General features: G+C 41.4%; 1 protein-coding gene across 7 annotated transcripts in view; it reads right to left on the bottom strand.

Moving 5' to 3' along the window:
* Positions 1 to 16,297, bottom strand: part of Tnik (TRAF2 and NCK interacting kinase) — a 375,407-nt gene that overhangs the window by 106,679 nt on the left and 252,431 nt on the right. For all 7 annotated transcript variants that reach the window (XR_013436636.1, XM_005332470.5, XM_005332469.5 and 4 more), the window contains exons 6-8: positions 13,838 to 13,928; positions 11,922 to 12,052; positions 1,222 to 1,276 (exon numbers count right to left, since the gene is read on the bottom strand). Coding sequence is in view for 6 of the 7 variants with exons in the window: in XM_005332470.5 (XP_005332527.2) it covers positions 1,222 to 1,276; positions 11,922 to 12,052; positions 13,838 to 13,928 (277 nt within the window). In the remaining variant the exon portion in view is untranslated. The remainder of the gene's footprint in view (positions 1 to 1,221; positions 1,277 to 11,921; positions 12,053 to 13,837; positions 13,929 to 16,297) is intronic.

Here is a 16,297-nt window from a genome sequence, read left to right on the forward strand (position 1 = left end):
AATAAGAAGAGTATGATAACATGAAGGTAAACAGCTATGAATACAATGACCTGTCCGTTGGTGAGAAGGATGGTTTGGAACTGGTCCTTTCAGAAGCAGACACCAAGGTGACATTAAATATGCAAGGATACTACTGGGGAAGTTCCAGTGGGAAGGGAATTAGAATTGGGGAGGGACCCAGGAAGGATGGGCAGGGTCCTCTGGTGGCTCTGCAAGTCTGACTGCCCTGCAATCCAAGGCAGGTGAGCAAAGTCACAAGGGGTTGCTTTGAGCCCCAGGGACCTAAAAGAAATCTTGTCTTCCAGGAAAGGGTGTGCCTTCTTGTTCCCAGACATGCTTGGTCTTTGATGGGGAGCGGCCCTTGGGAGAGGCAGGCTCAGCACCATTCTGGCAGCATGGAATGGCATCACCTGTGTGGAAGCCTGAGAAGTACATTCTCATGGCCACCACACAGCAGATAGCAATGCTTTGCCATACCAGTGTGCCAGATCTGAAGGAACTCGAGAGGGTCTCAGGATTGCCAGAGTCCTGACCATCCTGCCTCAAATAAGGGCAGGGAAATCTAAAAACCTAAACATCAATAAAGTTAGAGTTGCCTAGTATGATGGCACATGCCTGTCATCTGTCATCCCAGCTACTCAGGAGGCTGAGGCAGGAGGATCACAAGTTTGAGGCCAGCCTGGGCAACTTAGACCCCCGCCCCATCTCAAAATAAAATGCAAAGGTTGAGGGTGTAATTCAATGATAGAATGCTAGCCTTGTATGGGTGAGGTCCTGGTTCAATGTATAGTTGTTGTAAAAAAAAAAAAAATGGCAGCAATAGAATATAAGTGTTTGTATAACCTGGCCCTGAAAAACCAGCTTTTGAATTTTTTGTACGCTGGAGTTTATAGTCTTTGTGGGTTGCTCACAGTTTTATGTTAGGTGACAAGAAGTTCGAGAATAAACTACACACCAAATCTGTAAGACAAATAAGACTCTCAGAGTTTGCTTTCTTTTTTTTTTTTTCATTTTTTCTTCATGGAAACAAGATCCTCACGCTGCTCTGAAATGAACGGATTCCTGGTTAATTTAAGGTGACTCTGCTTTCTAAATATGCCAGCTCGAATCCATGCAGGGCTCAGCGTAGCAGAAGTAAAGCAACTGCAGCTCCTGGCAAGGAACCTCCAGTCCCCACAGCGTGGACCAGCAACAGATTCCACCCCAGAGGAGGATACTTACGGGGAGCACCTTCTGCCATCTCAATGGCGGTGATTCCCAAAGACCATAAGTCACTCTGAAAAACAAGGAAGGTACAGACATGTGCATAAATTCAGTCAACAAAGGAATACTTAGTTAAACCTGGGAATGGCTTGAGAACTGCCTGTGGGAAAATCCTTCAGTTGTCCTGCTTACCAACTTCATCCCCCCAACCAAGCTCCAAGGTGAGAAGGCCCTCGTTCACTTTTTTACTGATGATACTTTGCATGATGCTTAACTCAGGGTCAGTTTTCATCAAATATATGGTCAGTGAATACAAGTTTTTAAAAATCCACTTATCACCGAAATTCATCTGTCAATGGAACCATATGAAGTTACTGCTATTTCTTCTGAACATCTTTACTGAGTTCTAATGGTCATGAAATAAACTGCACATTCATAAAGTGTGCCATCTAATAAGGTATGACACATGAATACTCTCGGGATCCCATCACCCCAATCAAAATAGTAAACATACCCATCACTCCCCAAAGATCCCACTTGCCCTTCTGTATTGTAGTCCCTGCTATCTATGGCCCCACTCCACCATCCATAGGCAACCACTGATCTCTTTTCTGTCACTATGAATTAGTGCGCATCTTCCAAAGTCTTCTATTAAGAGTTACGTAAGATTATGCCTTTTGCAATCAGTTTGTTTCACTTAGCATAATGTTTTGAGGTCCACCCTTGTAGCATGTATCTGTACCTCACTCCTTTTTATTTTCTCAGTAGTACTCCATTGGGTGGACATAGTGCAGTTTGCTTTCAGTGGTTGACAGACATTTGTATTGTTCCCAGTTTGAGCTAGTCAATACAAAGGTGTGCATTTTTATTTCTTTTGAGAAAATAGACAGGAGTGGAACACAGCTGGATCAGATAGTAGATTTATCTATTTTCAATGGTTTTTAACCTTCAAGACATCCCCCATATTTTTTAATTAGATGAGGACAGAGAGACTTTGATGATGGTGTTCACTAGTTTCTTCCTAGTGTTTGGAAGAGAGTTTGGAATAGTTGTAGGTGCTCAATACATTTGTTTAAGAATGAACTATCCTCCTTCTTGTAAGTAGACTATCATTTGAAATAAATATCTTTCTTTTTTTTTTTGTGATGCTGGGGATTGAACCTAGGGCCTTATGCATGTGAGGCAAGTATGCTACCAACTGAGCTATATCTCCAGCTCTCAAATAGAGGTTTTTATACCCTTATATTCTTGCTTATGCTCAGACTGATTTTTTGCTCTGATCAGCATTTTCTAGACCAATGATTCCCCTTTAACTGTGCGGTCTCTCCATCTCTAACAATATGCTTCTCCCACACTCTGTGTCTATGGCTCAGTGGTCTCTAAAGATGGCAGGAGAGGGGGTCAAATCAATAGATGGGAAAACCAGGTTAGGAAACCTCAAACAGATGATTGCTGCATTTGTTTCCCAGCAGATGGGAGTTTTCCAACCTGAGAAAAAATTTGGTTCAGTGGCCCACATCCTGATATAGTCTCACCCTCCTTGCATTTTAAATACATAATGCATTGTGTATATTATTCAAAACCTCACCTGCAACCTCACTCAGATCAGAGAGACCAAAGTTAAGTTTCCTTATATCCCCATCAAACAAATGTCATGGGTCCATAAAACACATGTAACTAGAAGAGGACCATGAAACTCATGCTGAGTCATTCCCTACAACTAAATTTCTCAATATCCTGTGAGTGACCCCCCAGCCCTGTCCAGTGGCTATCTATCCAGTAGCTGAGGCCTACACAATGTGATGAGGACTTTCCAGGGCATTGGCCTCTTGCCTAGCATGCCACCTACTTTACCACAGATGCTGGGCACATATGAACCACACATGAGGACTTCAGTGGTAGATTCTTTGCCTGTCACCAGTTGTCAGATCGATACCACTGTCCTTGGGTGCCAGGTAACTTCTCTGCTTTCAGCACTGCTCAAAGGAGGCAGCTCGTATGCTTCGTATGCTTCTTGCTATGCTTCAAGAAGGATTCAGAGGTTTCAGGAATCACGTACACCCCCAGTGAGTGCACGGCCTCGAAAAGGACTGTGTTTCCCACGGGCTTTTGGCCTTGTTCAGGAGAACATTTCCAGAGCTAAAGGGGAAGGCCTGGCCCACCTGTCACAGGCTGGCACAGGAGCAGTAACTGGTACAGAGGGAAACAGCTCGCTTATACGTGGGGTTTTACGGTTGGTAGACAAAGACAATTGTTCAGGAGCCTGATGCAAACACTGAGTCACTCTGTACAGGAGGCATCAGGCAGGAAACAGTGAGAATTGTCTGGAAATGGAGGGTCAGCTCCAAAGGTCCCTGTGCTATTTTGATCGGCAGGCCTTGGCAGTTCTGCCAGCATGTGTCCAGTATCCCTAGAAACTGCAGCCCGAAATGAGGTGCGAGCAGGATGGAGGAGGCCAGGCTCTGCCCCCTGACTGCCACAGCAGAGTCAAACGCAGATGGCCTCCAAGTTTAGGAGACTGAACTGGCTGAACAGCCCACATGTCTGAAAGAGAACATGCTGGTCTGGCAAGGGGGGGGGGGCTCCAGGGCCTGCCTCAGGTGGGGCAGAAAATGCACAGAAGACCCAGCACTCTCCTGCCTTTGGGTCTGCGTTCAAGCTCGTCTCTGGGCCAGCAGCACCTCCCAGTGACCTGCAGGCTGCCTGGCTCCCCTCCATGAGGTCTTCCATTAAGTCCCATGTCCTCCCCCAGTGCTGTCCATCCCCTGCCTTTCCCAGGACAGTCCCCCATAAACTGTCCCTTTCTAACATGCTGTGCGTTTACTCATAGCTAATTGACTGTGCTTTGTTTTTATGGGTTGTGTCCCTTGTCCCCAGCACACACACACGTGCACACTCCCTGCCGCAAGAACATAAGGCCTACAGGACAGGGATCCAACCTTGTACTTCACAGCTGGGGAAAGCGACAGAGCCAAGATCATAGTGCAAAGAAGCACCAACCACCAACATTTTTCAACAGAGCTGGGTCTCCTGCCTTCCAGGCCAGTCCTCTATTACCAAAGAGAAGAGCATGCATGCTTTATTTTTTTTAAGTCAGGGGTCCATAAAATAATCTTTCCAGATGCCTACTTCAGAGGTGACTGAAGGTGCTGGCAACTCAATGAAGGTGTTTAGATACAGTGAAGCACCCCAGTTCCAGGCTAAGAAACTGGCCTCATTCTTCGAGGCAACATGGGTTGGCTTTTCAGTCAGACAGACCTGGATTTAAATCTGGGTTCCTAATTTAGCTACCCACAGAATGCTGCTTAGAGTTTAGCTTTCTCAGCTGTATAAAAGAGGTAACTGAAACGCATATGTTCAGGTATGCTCCCGGGCACAAAACCTGGCACACACTGAAGCTCAAGAGTATCGATTTCCTTCTCCTCTAAAGACTGCCTCTGTCTGCGCAGTTTAGTCTTCTGTGATTACCCTCCATCTGGCTGTGGCTTACCCAACAGGCACTTTCAGCCCCTATTTCCATTGCTGTCTCTATTTCAGAGAATAGGAGAGTTACACTTCCTCTATCCTGACTCTCCTACAAGTTATGGATCTGACACAATTATAGCCAATGAGACATAAACAGCCATCTTCAGAGAGCTTCCACTTTTCCCAAAAATAGGCAACAGCTTGTGTCCTGCCAACTCATCCCCACTTCTTTGTGCCTTGAATCAAAACATGGTATCTGCAGCTACAGCATCCATCTTGCATTCATGAGGCAATAAGCCATTGTTGACAGGGTAGAAATGTAGAAACCTAGAATTCTAAAGACACTGATGAGCCCCATGTCAATCTTGGAGTACCTGCATCTAGGCTTCTGGGTATGGAAGAAACACAAATACATATATACAGCCAAAGGCATTCCTAAATGATAATGCATATACAGCAATAAAAAAAGAAAGCAGATTTTGACAGTAGGGGAATAGGAGGTCTCACTTGTTAAGTGATCCTGGATCCATTCTACTGCAAGCAGGGAGGGTCAGTGAAGACATGTCCCTCTTGGGCATGCCTGCCCCCAATCCACAAATACTCCCCTTCAAATCAGAAGCTACTCCATTCCAACTCCCTGCACCCTGGGTGAAGTCACATAACCAGGCCAGCTACTGCGGCTTCTTTTAAGTTTTCATTTCATATCACTGTTAGGATTTCTTTTTCTTTTGCTGGGGTTTCCTTCTTTTCCAAAAGGAACATTTATATTGCCGGCCATCCATACCCAAAGTTGCTTGTAAGCTATGCTTAACTGCTGTGCTCGGAAGCCTTAAATGTCCTTGACAGGCCTTGTATAAGCCCTCGGATACATTAGCAAGTCCCAAAGACACTTCAGAAGTTTAATATGGGAGAAAATATTCCAATTACCACTGGTAAGACAGATCACAGGAGACAAGAAAGGGAAGAGGGAGGAACAAGATAGGGAGAGAGACAGGAAGAGATAAGTTTCTTTCGTGGCCATGGTGTGACTCATTTTGGCAGGAGCTGAGTAATTCATTATTTCAGAGGTGCTGGCTGCGTAGCCTGGCCCGTGGCATGATTAATAGACCAGTGCTGTGTGCATTACAAACAGAACAGGGACACATTGTGGTGGCTCTGAGGAGGCAGACATAAGACACAACTTCTGGTTGGGAGCTGGGGACAGGGGCACACTGGAGCTTGAACAGAAAAAGAGAGCGTTCCTTCTGGGCTGGGCTGCCAAACTCAGTGCAGAGCAGCACTCTCAGAAGGCCAAACCAGCCACACAAGGAAAGGGAGGCCATCTGAGGAAAAAATCCCAATTTCCTCAGCTGTAAGGTGAAGAGCACACATATCCTTCAGGGCCGGTGTGAGAATTCAGTAAGATAATATACACCAAGCACCTAAGAGTGCAGTGCACACAATTGGTGTTTAACAGAAAAGGGTGCAGACAGATCCTTAGGCCAGTTATTATCAAATGGCAGCTCAGCAGGTAAACCTGAGTCAGATCAGATGGCAGTGAGTCCAGCACTCAGTGGACCAAGGCAGGCAGACACAGGAAGCTAGAGGAAGCCAACAGGCAGAGGCTGTCTTCTTCCCTCCTCCAGCCTGGCCGTCTCTCTGTCACCCCCTAATGGCAGTGCCTGATAAGTAGTCAGGCTGTTGAGCAGAAATGGACATGGTGGAGTCCTGGCCCCGTGACCCCACTGCAAGGGGCAGCAAGTAGATAGACAACAGCTTAATCATGGGCACAATCAGGACAATGGATTCTACCGGGTTTCACAGACCAGAAAATAATCTTTCATTTGGTAACTGATTTGTGGTTACGTACTCATTTTGAAATATCCCAGTAGGAAAAAGGAAACAGTATGCATTGCATGTGTGGTCCCTACGGACAGCATCTTGATCTAGTGGTAAAAGTTAGAGAGAAGCACATTCTGGTTCAACAGAAGACAATCAGAGATGTGCAATACAAATATGAGGTTGAACCACATGAAATTGTTGTTCTAGGTCAAAAATGACCCCTAATATAGCAGTGCTTCTTCAAATGATACATAAATATAAAACTACAAAGTTAGTACATATACATTATATATATTTATATACCAAGTTTATAGATTAAGTATTAGGCATTGCATTTATGTCTTTATATCTATTAACATGCCTTATTCTATTACAGCCATGATATAGAATCTATTATTCTCCTTTTATACAGGCTCAGAAAGGTTAAATAATTCCCTTGAGCCAATACAGCAAACAGGAGGCAAATATATGGTTTAAACCTGTTTTGTCTGGCTTCCAAAGACTCACTTATTCATTATGTCACATACTTACTACATTATATATAAACCGAACTAAGGTGGTGAGTTCAGGGTCACTGGTGATATTCCCAAGAGAGGTAGGTATTAAAGATCCTGTTTAAACAAAAACTGAAGAAATACCTTTCTGCAGTCCCCATCCATTATCATGTTACTGGACCAAAGGAAAACTACTGAACTTAATCTCTTCCACTGAGATGTGTGTGTTACCTGGAGGAGGTGCTGGGCCTGCCTGAGGAGTCCTATCTAGGTGTGTGTGAACATGGACACTTAGGAACATGTATAACAGGTGTCAGTTTCCTGCTAGTGGCACTAACATGGTTGTTGGTACCATCTCCCCGCCCCCCACCTTTTTTTTTTTTTTGCACTGAGGATTGAACCCAAGGCACTTTACCACTGAACGACATCTTGAGCCTTTATTTGTTTATTTATTTATTTATTTAGAGACAGAGTCTTACTAAGTTGTTGAGGGTCTTGCTGATACATTGCTGAGGCTAGCCTTGAACTTGCCATCCTCCTGCCTCAGCCTCCCAGTTGCTGGGATCACAGGCATATACCCACGTGCCCAGCTGTATCATCTTTCTTTTGAGCAAATAGGGAAGAATCCCTGTTTGGATTTCAGCAGACAGAGGCCTGGACTCCTATGAAAGTATAAATGTACCATTTTGTAGCCTGAATGTTGTCCTCTTGGGTGACACCTTCATCACAGTGACTCTCCTTTCAGGCAGTTGTTTATGTCATCTCTGGCTGAGCCTCTTAGAAGCACTATTTCTACCCTGCTTATTAAGCCAATGCCTGGGACGTGGGATAATGAATTGAGCAGCTTCTCCACAGCCTGAACACAATATTCACCCAAATACCAGAGGAGACCCCTAGGCTTACAAATAATCCACAGCACTTGTGTGAAAACTCTCGTAAACAGAGTGTAGGTGAATAGCACACAGTGTTGGCACAGATCTGGTCTGGGGTATAAGAGCCTAGCAGGTATGGGGCGGGAGGACTGGCCATCCACTTCATTTCTCTTCACTCGTTTCATATGGGTACAAGGCCTGCTAATGGCAAAAACATTAAAACAGGACAAGAGGAGACAGAAAATAAAAATTTTAAGTTCACCATCCACATGCCCTGTTCAGAGGTAAAACACTCTTGGGATATTCCAGATTCCTTCTAGATTTCTCATGTGTCTCTCTCCAAGGCATTGGGGTAGAGTAAGTTGATGTTATGAGATAGTTCTATTCCATACTCTACACTTACTTAGGCTATCTTGGGGTCTCTTTGGATCCAACACATCTGTACCCCTTTGCCAAAATAGCTATGTAATATTCTACTGGACAGATGCTCTGGTCTCTGTTCAACCTGCTTCCCATTGATGGGCATTTGGCCACAGAGAACTTTCTTTAGTGGGTGGTTCTATTAACAGCAATAAGTACACAGGACGATAAAATGCTTGGCAGATTCCATCCAACTGAAATAAAATTCAGAGTAAGTTTTAAAAATATAACAGTTTAAACAGCCTAGGAATTCTGAGTAGTTTTATTAATTTCAAATCTTTTGAATGCTTATTATTAAACGGGAAAGCTTTCATTATTGCCCCGCATACTTATCAGGGAAATGAAACCTTTCCTTTCGCTTGAAGTGTTTTGACAGAATTTCTGAAAACAAGAAAGGCAGGGCCTCCAGGGGAAATGAGATTCTGGCACTCCTCCTGAGGAGACTCTATTGCAGAGAGTGACTTACTGAGCCCAGTAGATAACCCACAAAGCCAGCCTGCAATAAAAGCCATGCTCCTGTGCCAGCCTCAGACTGCTTTCCTACAGAGGCCCTCATAACGCTGAATGACTTTAGTTTTAAAAATCAAACAACAAACAAAAACTTGAAACAGTTTTTAAAGACATCTTAAGTCAAATAAGAATCAATAATATCAATAATCAACAAAATCAAAACTATCCTGTCCTGGCTTGCATTTTGCCTTTATTTTAAAGCAAGGGATCTCATGGCAGGAAATTTAGAAATATCCACTGGCCCTCAAGTCATCTTTTATTCTAAACATGTCATCTCAGCTGAAAGTATCTATCACGTGTGATAGCCCCTAGTGTTGACACCAGATGCTGAGCCTGGGAGACCCTGCTGGTCAATGGAACATCAAACACAGAGGACCAAATCTCTGACGGGGTCCTGAATGAACTCCAGTCAGCAACCCAACCACTGCCACAGATAGAGCCTGGCCAACCCCATGCACACAGTGGGTATTCACTAAGGCACATGGGGTGTTATTGTCAAGTTGTCCCCTGGTGACAGACCACATTCCTAAGAGAATCTGGACAGAAAATAAAAAGGGTAAGATATAGTGGCAATAAAGAAGGAAGTTTGCTTTTTTTTTTTTTAAGATTAGCATCTTCTCTGGCCTATAATGGAACTGTGAAGTGATTGAAATAAATCTTCAAAGAACCCCCAAACCTTCATTTCTGCCCAATTTTCCTGATTCACCCTTTGATCATGCACCTTATTTTGTACCCCTGATAGGTGACCAGTGAAGCACACATTTTTGCCATGAGTTTTTCTTCCTCTCAAACAGCCTACACTCATGATAAGCCTGATATACTAATTCAGAAGAAGGTCTAAATGACTGATGGAGAGGAACCTGTTCTGTCAGGATTCTTTGTGTGTGTGTGTGTGTGTGTGTGTGCGTGTGTGTGTGTGTTGCTGGGGATTGAACCCAGGGCCTTGTGCATGAGCCGCAAGCACTCTACCAACTGAACTATATCCTCAGTCCCATGATATTATTTTTAAAATTTGTTTTTAGTTATTGATGGACCGTTATTTAATTTATTTATATGCGGTGCTGAGAATCAAAAACCAGTGCCTCGCACATGCTAGGCAAGTGCTCTACCACTGAGCTACAATCCAAGCCCCCAAGAAATGATTTTAATTCCAAGCTTTGGCTTGGAAAGAAGAAAGGTCTTTTCTAGTTATGCTTCTCAATAGAATCTATCAAAGGGATCTACTCTGTGCCACAGAGGCAAAGTCCCACATATAATGCATCTGTCATAATACAAAAAAGGTTAAGTTTGAGATAAGTCCCAAAACACTGATTCCTCCTGGTATATGTTCAGGTCATTTAAAACATCCATGTCCCAGACTTAAAATAGTTAGCAATTGTAAAATATAACTAAAGTATGAAGAATTGCTCATGGCCAGTATGACATACATGTCTAGCCTGGGACATATATTTTGTGGTGGCTCCTCTGAAGAGATTTGCAAATAGAATTACTTAAACATGTTTATCATTAGCAGTTTAAATAAATGTCATTTATTTTGGCAGGAGATTAATTTTTAACTTGGCAGCTGTTTTCAGATTGTTGTCAGGTTATGGCAGTGACTAACTTTAGAGGAAGGAGCATATTTACAGGAGATTAGGTTTTCAGACCTTCAAGCTTGCAATTCCCCAGGGAGGCAAGTAATTTTGTCAATGCCCTGAAATATTGGATCCCAAAGACACTGCAAGGTTTGCATCGTTGTGGCCTGATTTCAATAATAATCCCACATGTGAAGAACTAAATGGTCTTTAAAACAGGACTTTGTCAAATATACTCTTCTTTTGGTAAACTGGAGGCTTACGCTGAATTAAGTTATGGAGGAACAGAACTATCTTCAGAAAGTTGGGAGACCTGGGTTCAAGACCCAATGCAGAGAAGATCACTACCTGAGTATGCACTTGCAAAAGGCCAGTCATTTTGGGAAGGACCCTGAACCTCTAAAACCAGGCAGTACCATGTTTTGTCCACAGGGTGTCTCTCTACCTAGTGCTGTGTCTGAAAACCCACAGTTCCTACCTACACATCACTGCACCCAGTCCTAAGGTACCTATTCTTAGCCAGGAAAAAACAATGTCAATGGACACTTGAGCCAACAGTGGGGCAGCAACCCAAACTCATGTTTGGTGGTTGGCTTGTGGAACATATACAGAAAGGCTTCTTGGAGACCTCTATTTGAACATGGCTTTGAATTTATTAGAAAATCTCCAGCTTACAATACGCTGCAAATCAAATTTCTGGAGAAACCACCATAAAGTAGTGATCAACATCTCATTTGGTTCTCACAGAAAAGAGACCTGAATAATTAGACTCTGAGCAATGCAGAAATGAGGAAGTCTGATTATTCTTAGTCAGAAAAAGATGACCCAAGATAACAAATGCATATCTTGGCTTCTTGTATTATTAAAAGCTATCAGAACATGTAGTTGGGAGTGGAAGGGATAGGTAAAGGATGATCAGTGGGGACCAAATTATAGTTACCTAGAAGCAAAAAGTTATTTTGTGTTATCAGTGTACAGTAGAGTGACTAGAATGATACTGTACTGTGCCTTTTAAAAGATAGAAGAAAAGATATTGAAATTTTTCAGCTTGAAGAAATGATTAAAGTTTGCATAGAGAAATATGTTTAACTTGATTTAAACAACAGGCAATGTATACATGTTTCAAAATATCACATGGTACCCTGTTAATACGTAAAATAATAAATTTAAAAACAAGAACTAATGAATGAACTGGTCAGAGAATATGTACTTTGCCAAAAATCTAGACAATAATCAAAATGGTAAAATAAGAACTAGTCAATGAACTGGACAAAGATGAGAATATATACTTTGTCAAAAATCTAGACAATAATCAAAATGGAAATCCAACCTATTTTCCAAGAAAAAGAATACAGAATATTCAAACTTTTAAAGAAAATTTTTTTAAATAGGCATGTGAGGTAGATTCATTATAAAGATTCTCACTAAAATGTCCTTTTTTTCTCCAGTTCTCCCATTGGGTCACATAAATCCCAAATCTGAAAGCACAAGAGAATTCTTCTACTGCAAGACTCAGGATGGGATGTTAGGTGTAGTTTTAAAACACGAAGAAGAAGTCATACCTTGAAATCATATGTGGCATCTGGGTTTTCGTCGCAGGCAATGACTTCTGGTGCCATCCAGTAGGGGGTCCCAATGAAAGTGTTCCTCCTGCCCACTGTTCGGTCAAGCTGGGCACTGACTCCAAAGTCCACTAATGAAGAGAAAAACAGCCAAATTACTGTTTATTCCACGATTTCAGGTTTAACATGGGAAAATGGATGTGTGGTTTTTAACATGGCAAGATGTAAAAATTTACCATTTTAACCATTTTTCATCTGTGGTACTAAGTCCATTAACACTTGTGCAACCATCACCACCAAAAATTTTCATCTTCCCTAACTGAGGCTCTGATCCATTGAGCAAGAACTGCCCTACTACCCTCTCCCAAGCCCTGGCAACCTCCCACTTTCTGTCTCTCTAAATTGACTGCTCAGATGCACGGAATCATATAGTGTTTTTCTTTTGGTTTGGCTTATTTTACTCAGCATAATGTCCTCAAAGGTCACCCATGTTATATCAGGTACCAGAATCCCTTCCTTGGTAATGCTGAATAACATTCCACTCTGTGTGTGTGTGTATCACATTTTGTTTGTCTTGTCATTTCAACGGACACTGGAGTGGCTTCTGCCTTTTCCATACTGTGAACATATATATTTTCAGCTTCATAATCATGATAAACGCATGGAGTGCATAATGGAAAAACACCAAGTGTTATATTTGGTTACACCAAGACTCCATAATGACCAAAAACAGGTGTTCAATAAAAGGCAAGCTTGGTTGCCATAAAGGGTGGTACAAAAAAAGTGATTAAGGGCTGAGGGCTGGAGTCAGAGGCCAAAGTTCACATCCTGTTTCTGCCACTTACTAGTGTTGTGACCTAGGATGAGTGGATCAACCTCTTTGAGCTTGGGCTTCCTAACTTATGAAATGAGGATGATGTCACCTACATACAGTGCTCTAATGTTTACATGAGATCATCTAAGTGCCTTGTAAGGGACATGGCACTGCTACACTCTCAACAAGTAACTGTTAAACAGGGATGACCGAATCTTCCGACAGCTCATCTAGTCTGCACATATGTGACTGCTTAGCCTATAAAATGTATGCTTTGATTTTTTTAAACAGAATATTCATAAGATGAAAGTTTAGCTCCAAATACCAATAAGAGGAATTTATATATTTTTTAACAAAAGAGCAAATATTTAAATCTCAATGAAAATAAACAACCGTATGGACAGTCATCCTTTTCTAGATGATGAGTCACGAATCCTACAGGATATTGGTCAGTTTACACTTTTACTCAAGCAGGCAAATGCACATGGGGGTTCTGCACCTCATCTAGAGAACCCCAGACCTGCTGTGGGAAGGGCTCTAATAGATATGCCAAAGAAAGGGATCCCCCACTGGCAACTGGCACATGTAGGAGAGTAATCATTATGCACCTAAAGCAGACTACCAAGCACCCATTTTCTACAGGTGGCCTAGGTAATCATAAAATCAATATACACATAACTTAAACATATGGGAACACAGCAGAATTTGCTTATTTTAAATATGTCTAACTATGAAAATTTTCAATGAAAAATTGGGTCATCAGTGTTCTGTCATAACAGCAAACATATAAAAAAATGTGAGATGCAGGAGATGATTTTAAGGTCTATCACTTCTAATCTTTACTGAAAAAAAAAATCCCAAATATCTGTATCCATTGATTAATAAGCTCAAGGTTCTTCTGTTCATCATACCATTTACAACTGATTCCTCGAAATGCTTTTAGAAAATATCTTTGAAACAGAAAAAAAACATTTTTTCCCCACTTTTAGGGCAATGGCCCCCAAACCTATGAGTAATGAATATACATTAATTTAAAGAAAGAGCTGTTGAAATCATTTTAACAATTCTAGCAGTCCCTCAGCTCACAGGACTCTGTTCTCACCTAGTTTAACTTCCGCGTTTTCAGTCAGCAAGACATTCTGCCCTTTAATATCTCGATGAATCACTTTATGCTGGTGCAGGTGACTCAGCCCCTGCAGGAAAGAAAAGGTGGGAGAGTTAATAGCAGGATAAGCCAAGACGAAAACAACCTATTTTGAATGATTCTCCCCAAATTAAACTCACTCAGAGATACTTTTACAGAATGACATTCACATCTTTGACATACTCATAGTGTTGTTCTCAACAGTAGGCTATTGATCAATATAAATGGGCATTTATTGGTTATCTTTGCAATTCATAGCACTGTGTTAAACAAAATCCCTGCATATTGGATCTGACACTAGATACCACCAGAGCACACTCTGGATGGCATGGTTAGATTCCCACGAGCGTGAGTTTCAGTTAACACGGTACCATGAGAATCAAGGGCTGCCTCGATGTGCTAATTTGCATGAAACACATCAACACTCTTTGCACAGAAGATCACCCTGATTTAACTAAATCTTCACTTGGAGGAAGCAATATTTGAATTGAAAAGTTAAAAGTTACCTTGAGTTTTATAATTTTATAACTGAACACAATAAAATATTTCTAAGGACAGCCAAGAACTTTCCCACTGGTTTTAGCCAATGTGGTTCACATTAAAAAAGAAGACCATCTCTATTCACTCAGTGGGCATTTTGTCACTGCCATTTTTAGTGCTTTATGATTTTGGTGACTTTGTGCTCATTATATGAGACAATCATTCTGTGACATCCACACCTGATGATGTACCATATTTCCATGAATTACTCTGATTTTGGCTTTTTTGCGCTGTGAGTTCTATAAGCTACAGATTTACTCTAAGGTCGTCACATATTTTTCAGATAAATTATAATCCAAAAGAAGCTAAAATTAGAGCCTTGAAGGAAAGCATGCTATATTCTACCATTATTAGTTCAAAGAACTGTGTATCCAAGTGTCTTTTATTATTTATGATTTTCTTCTTTTAATTGTTGGCCACAAACACAAAATAGAATAAAAGGTATGTGCGTGCACACACTCAATATCTGAATTTCCCAGTTGAAGAAATGAGATTCAGCACTGGAGTACAGATGTCCAAGAAATATTCACATGTACACTTAGGATATTAGTAAACATAAATCATGTAACAGGACAGTTTGAGGCACTGGTCTAGGTAAAAAACTACCTTTCTTATCTAGTCAGTTTGGCTCAAGGTGGGCATCAAACAGATTTAAATGCATAGTTTTTACAGTCTATGAACAACTCATAAATCCTCAAGAGAAGGACTGAGCATCTCCCTCCCTCCTCTACCCTATGAGTGTTCAGAAGCAGACACCAAATGCATACAAGTGAGCCAAAGCCTGTACTGAATAGGATCATACAATATAGGGAGGATCAGCTCTGATAATTCTTCTGATCACTTCCAGGTGATCAACTATTCCTACCAAGGAGTTACCTTATGTCAAATCCTGGTATCATTTGGGAGAAGGTATTGGAAAGAAGAAGAAAAACCACTATTTTCACAAATTTTAAAACAAGGGATGGTACAAACTTTCTTTCTGCTTTTAGAACCCTGAAGATTGACCCTTGTACCCAGAAGTGCAAATGGGGAGAACCAGCCCTGGAAACCTGAGAAATTTCTGGTGGCACTCACAAGGTGGTCTAGAGGATGAAGTAATCCATCATGGTTTCCTGGAGTGAGTTTAAGTCATGAATTCAAGCTAAGTTAATGGCACATCAAAACACAGAGAGAAATTTCAGATGAGAAGATCAGTTGATAGACAGGTTGTTTCCCGTCAAATTGTGTTTTGTGTTCTTTTTAAAAAAATCTTTACAAGGAAGGGTAGGGAGGGGAAGTATAGAAGTTCATTGGATCAGACAAAGGGGAATGAAGAGAAGGGAGAGGGATGGAAATAGGAAAGACAGTAGAATAACTGGACATAATTTTCCTATGCTCATGTATGAATACACAACAGGTATAACTCCACATCATGTTCAACCATAAGAAATGGGATCGATATTGTAATGGGTTGCACCCCATGTAACATGTATAATATGTGAAAAATACATCCTACTATCATGTATATCTAAAAACAACAAATAAAAAAAACTTTTTGCTACCTTAAGCTATAGGTATATTATTCTCTGTTTTCTTATAAGAACTTTAGTTTTTTACTTTTCACCTATTTTAAGTTTTTAAATATGGTATAAAGCAGGTATCAATCTCATGTTTACATATGAGTCATCAACTTTTGCTCATAAGAGCATTATTTTTTAATCCATAACAACATTAGTTTTGCCATAAACACGGTGTTCATGTGATGTAGGTCTGTTCAGAGACTTTTTTTCCCTCCCCGTTTGGTAATAGGGATTGAACCCAGGGTTGCTTAACCACTGAGCTACACCCCCAGAACTTTTTTATTTTTTACTTTGAGACAGAATTTTGCTAAGTTGCTGA

This window comes from Ictidomys tridecemlineatus, chromosome 3 (genome assembly GCF_052094955.1).
Source record: "Ictidomys tridecemlineatus isolate mIctTri1 chromosome 3, mIctTri1.hap1, whole genome shotgun sequence".
NCBI classification, from domain to species: Eukaryota; Metazoa; Chordata; class Mammalia; order Rodentia; family Sciuridae; genus Ictidomys; species Ictidomys tridecemlineatus.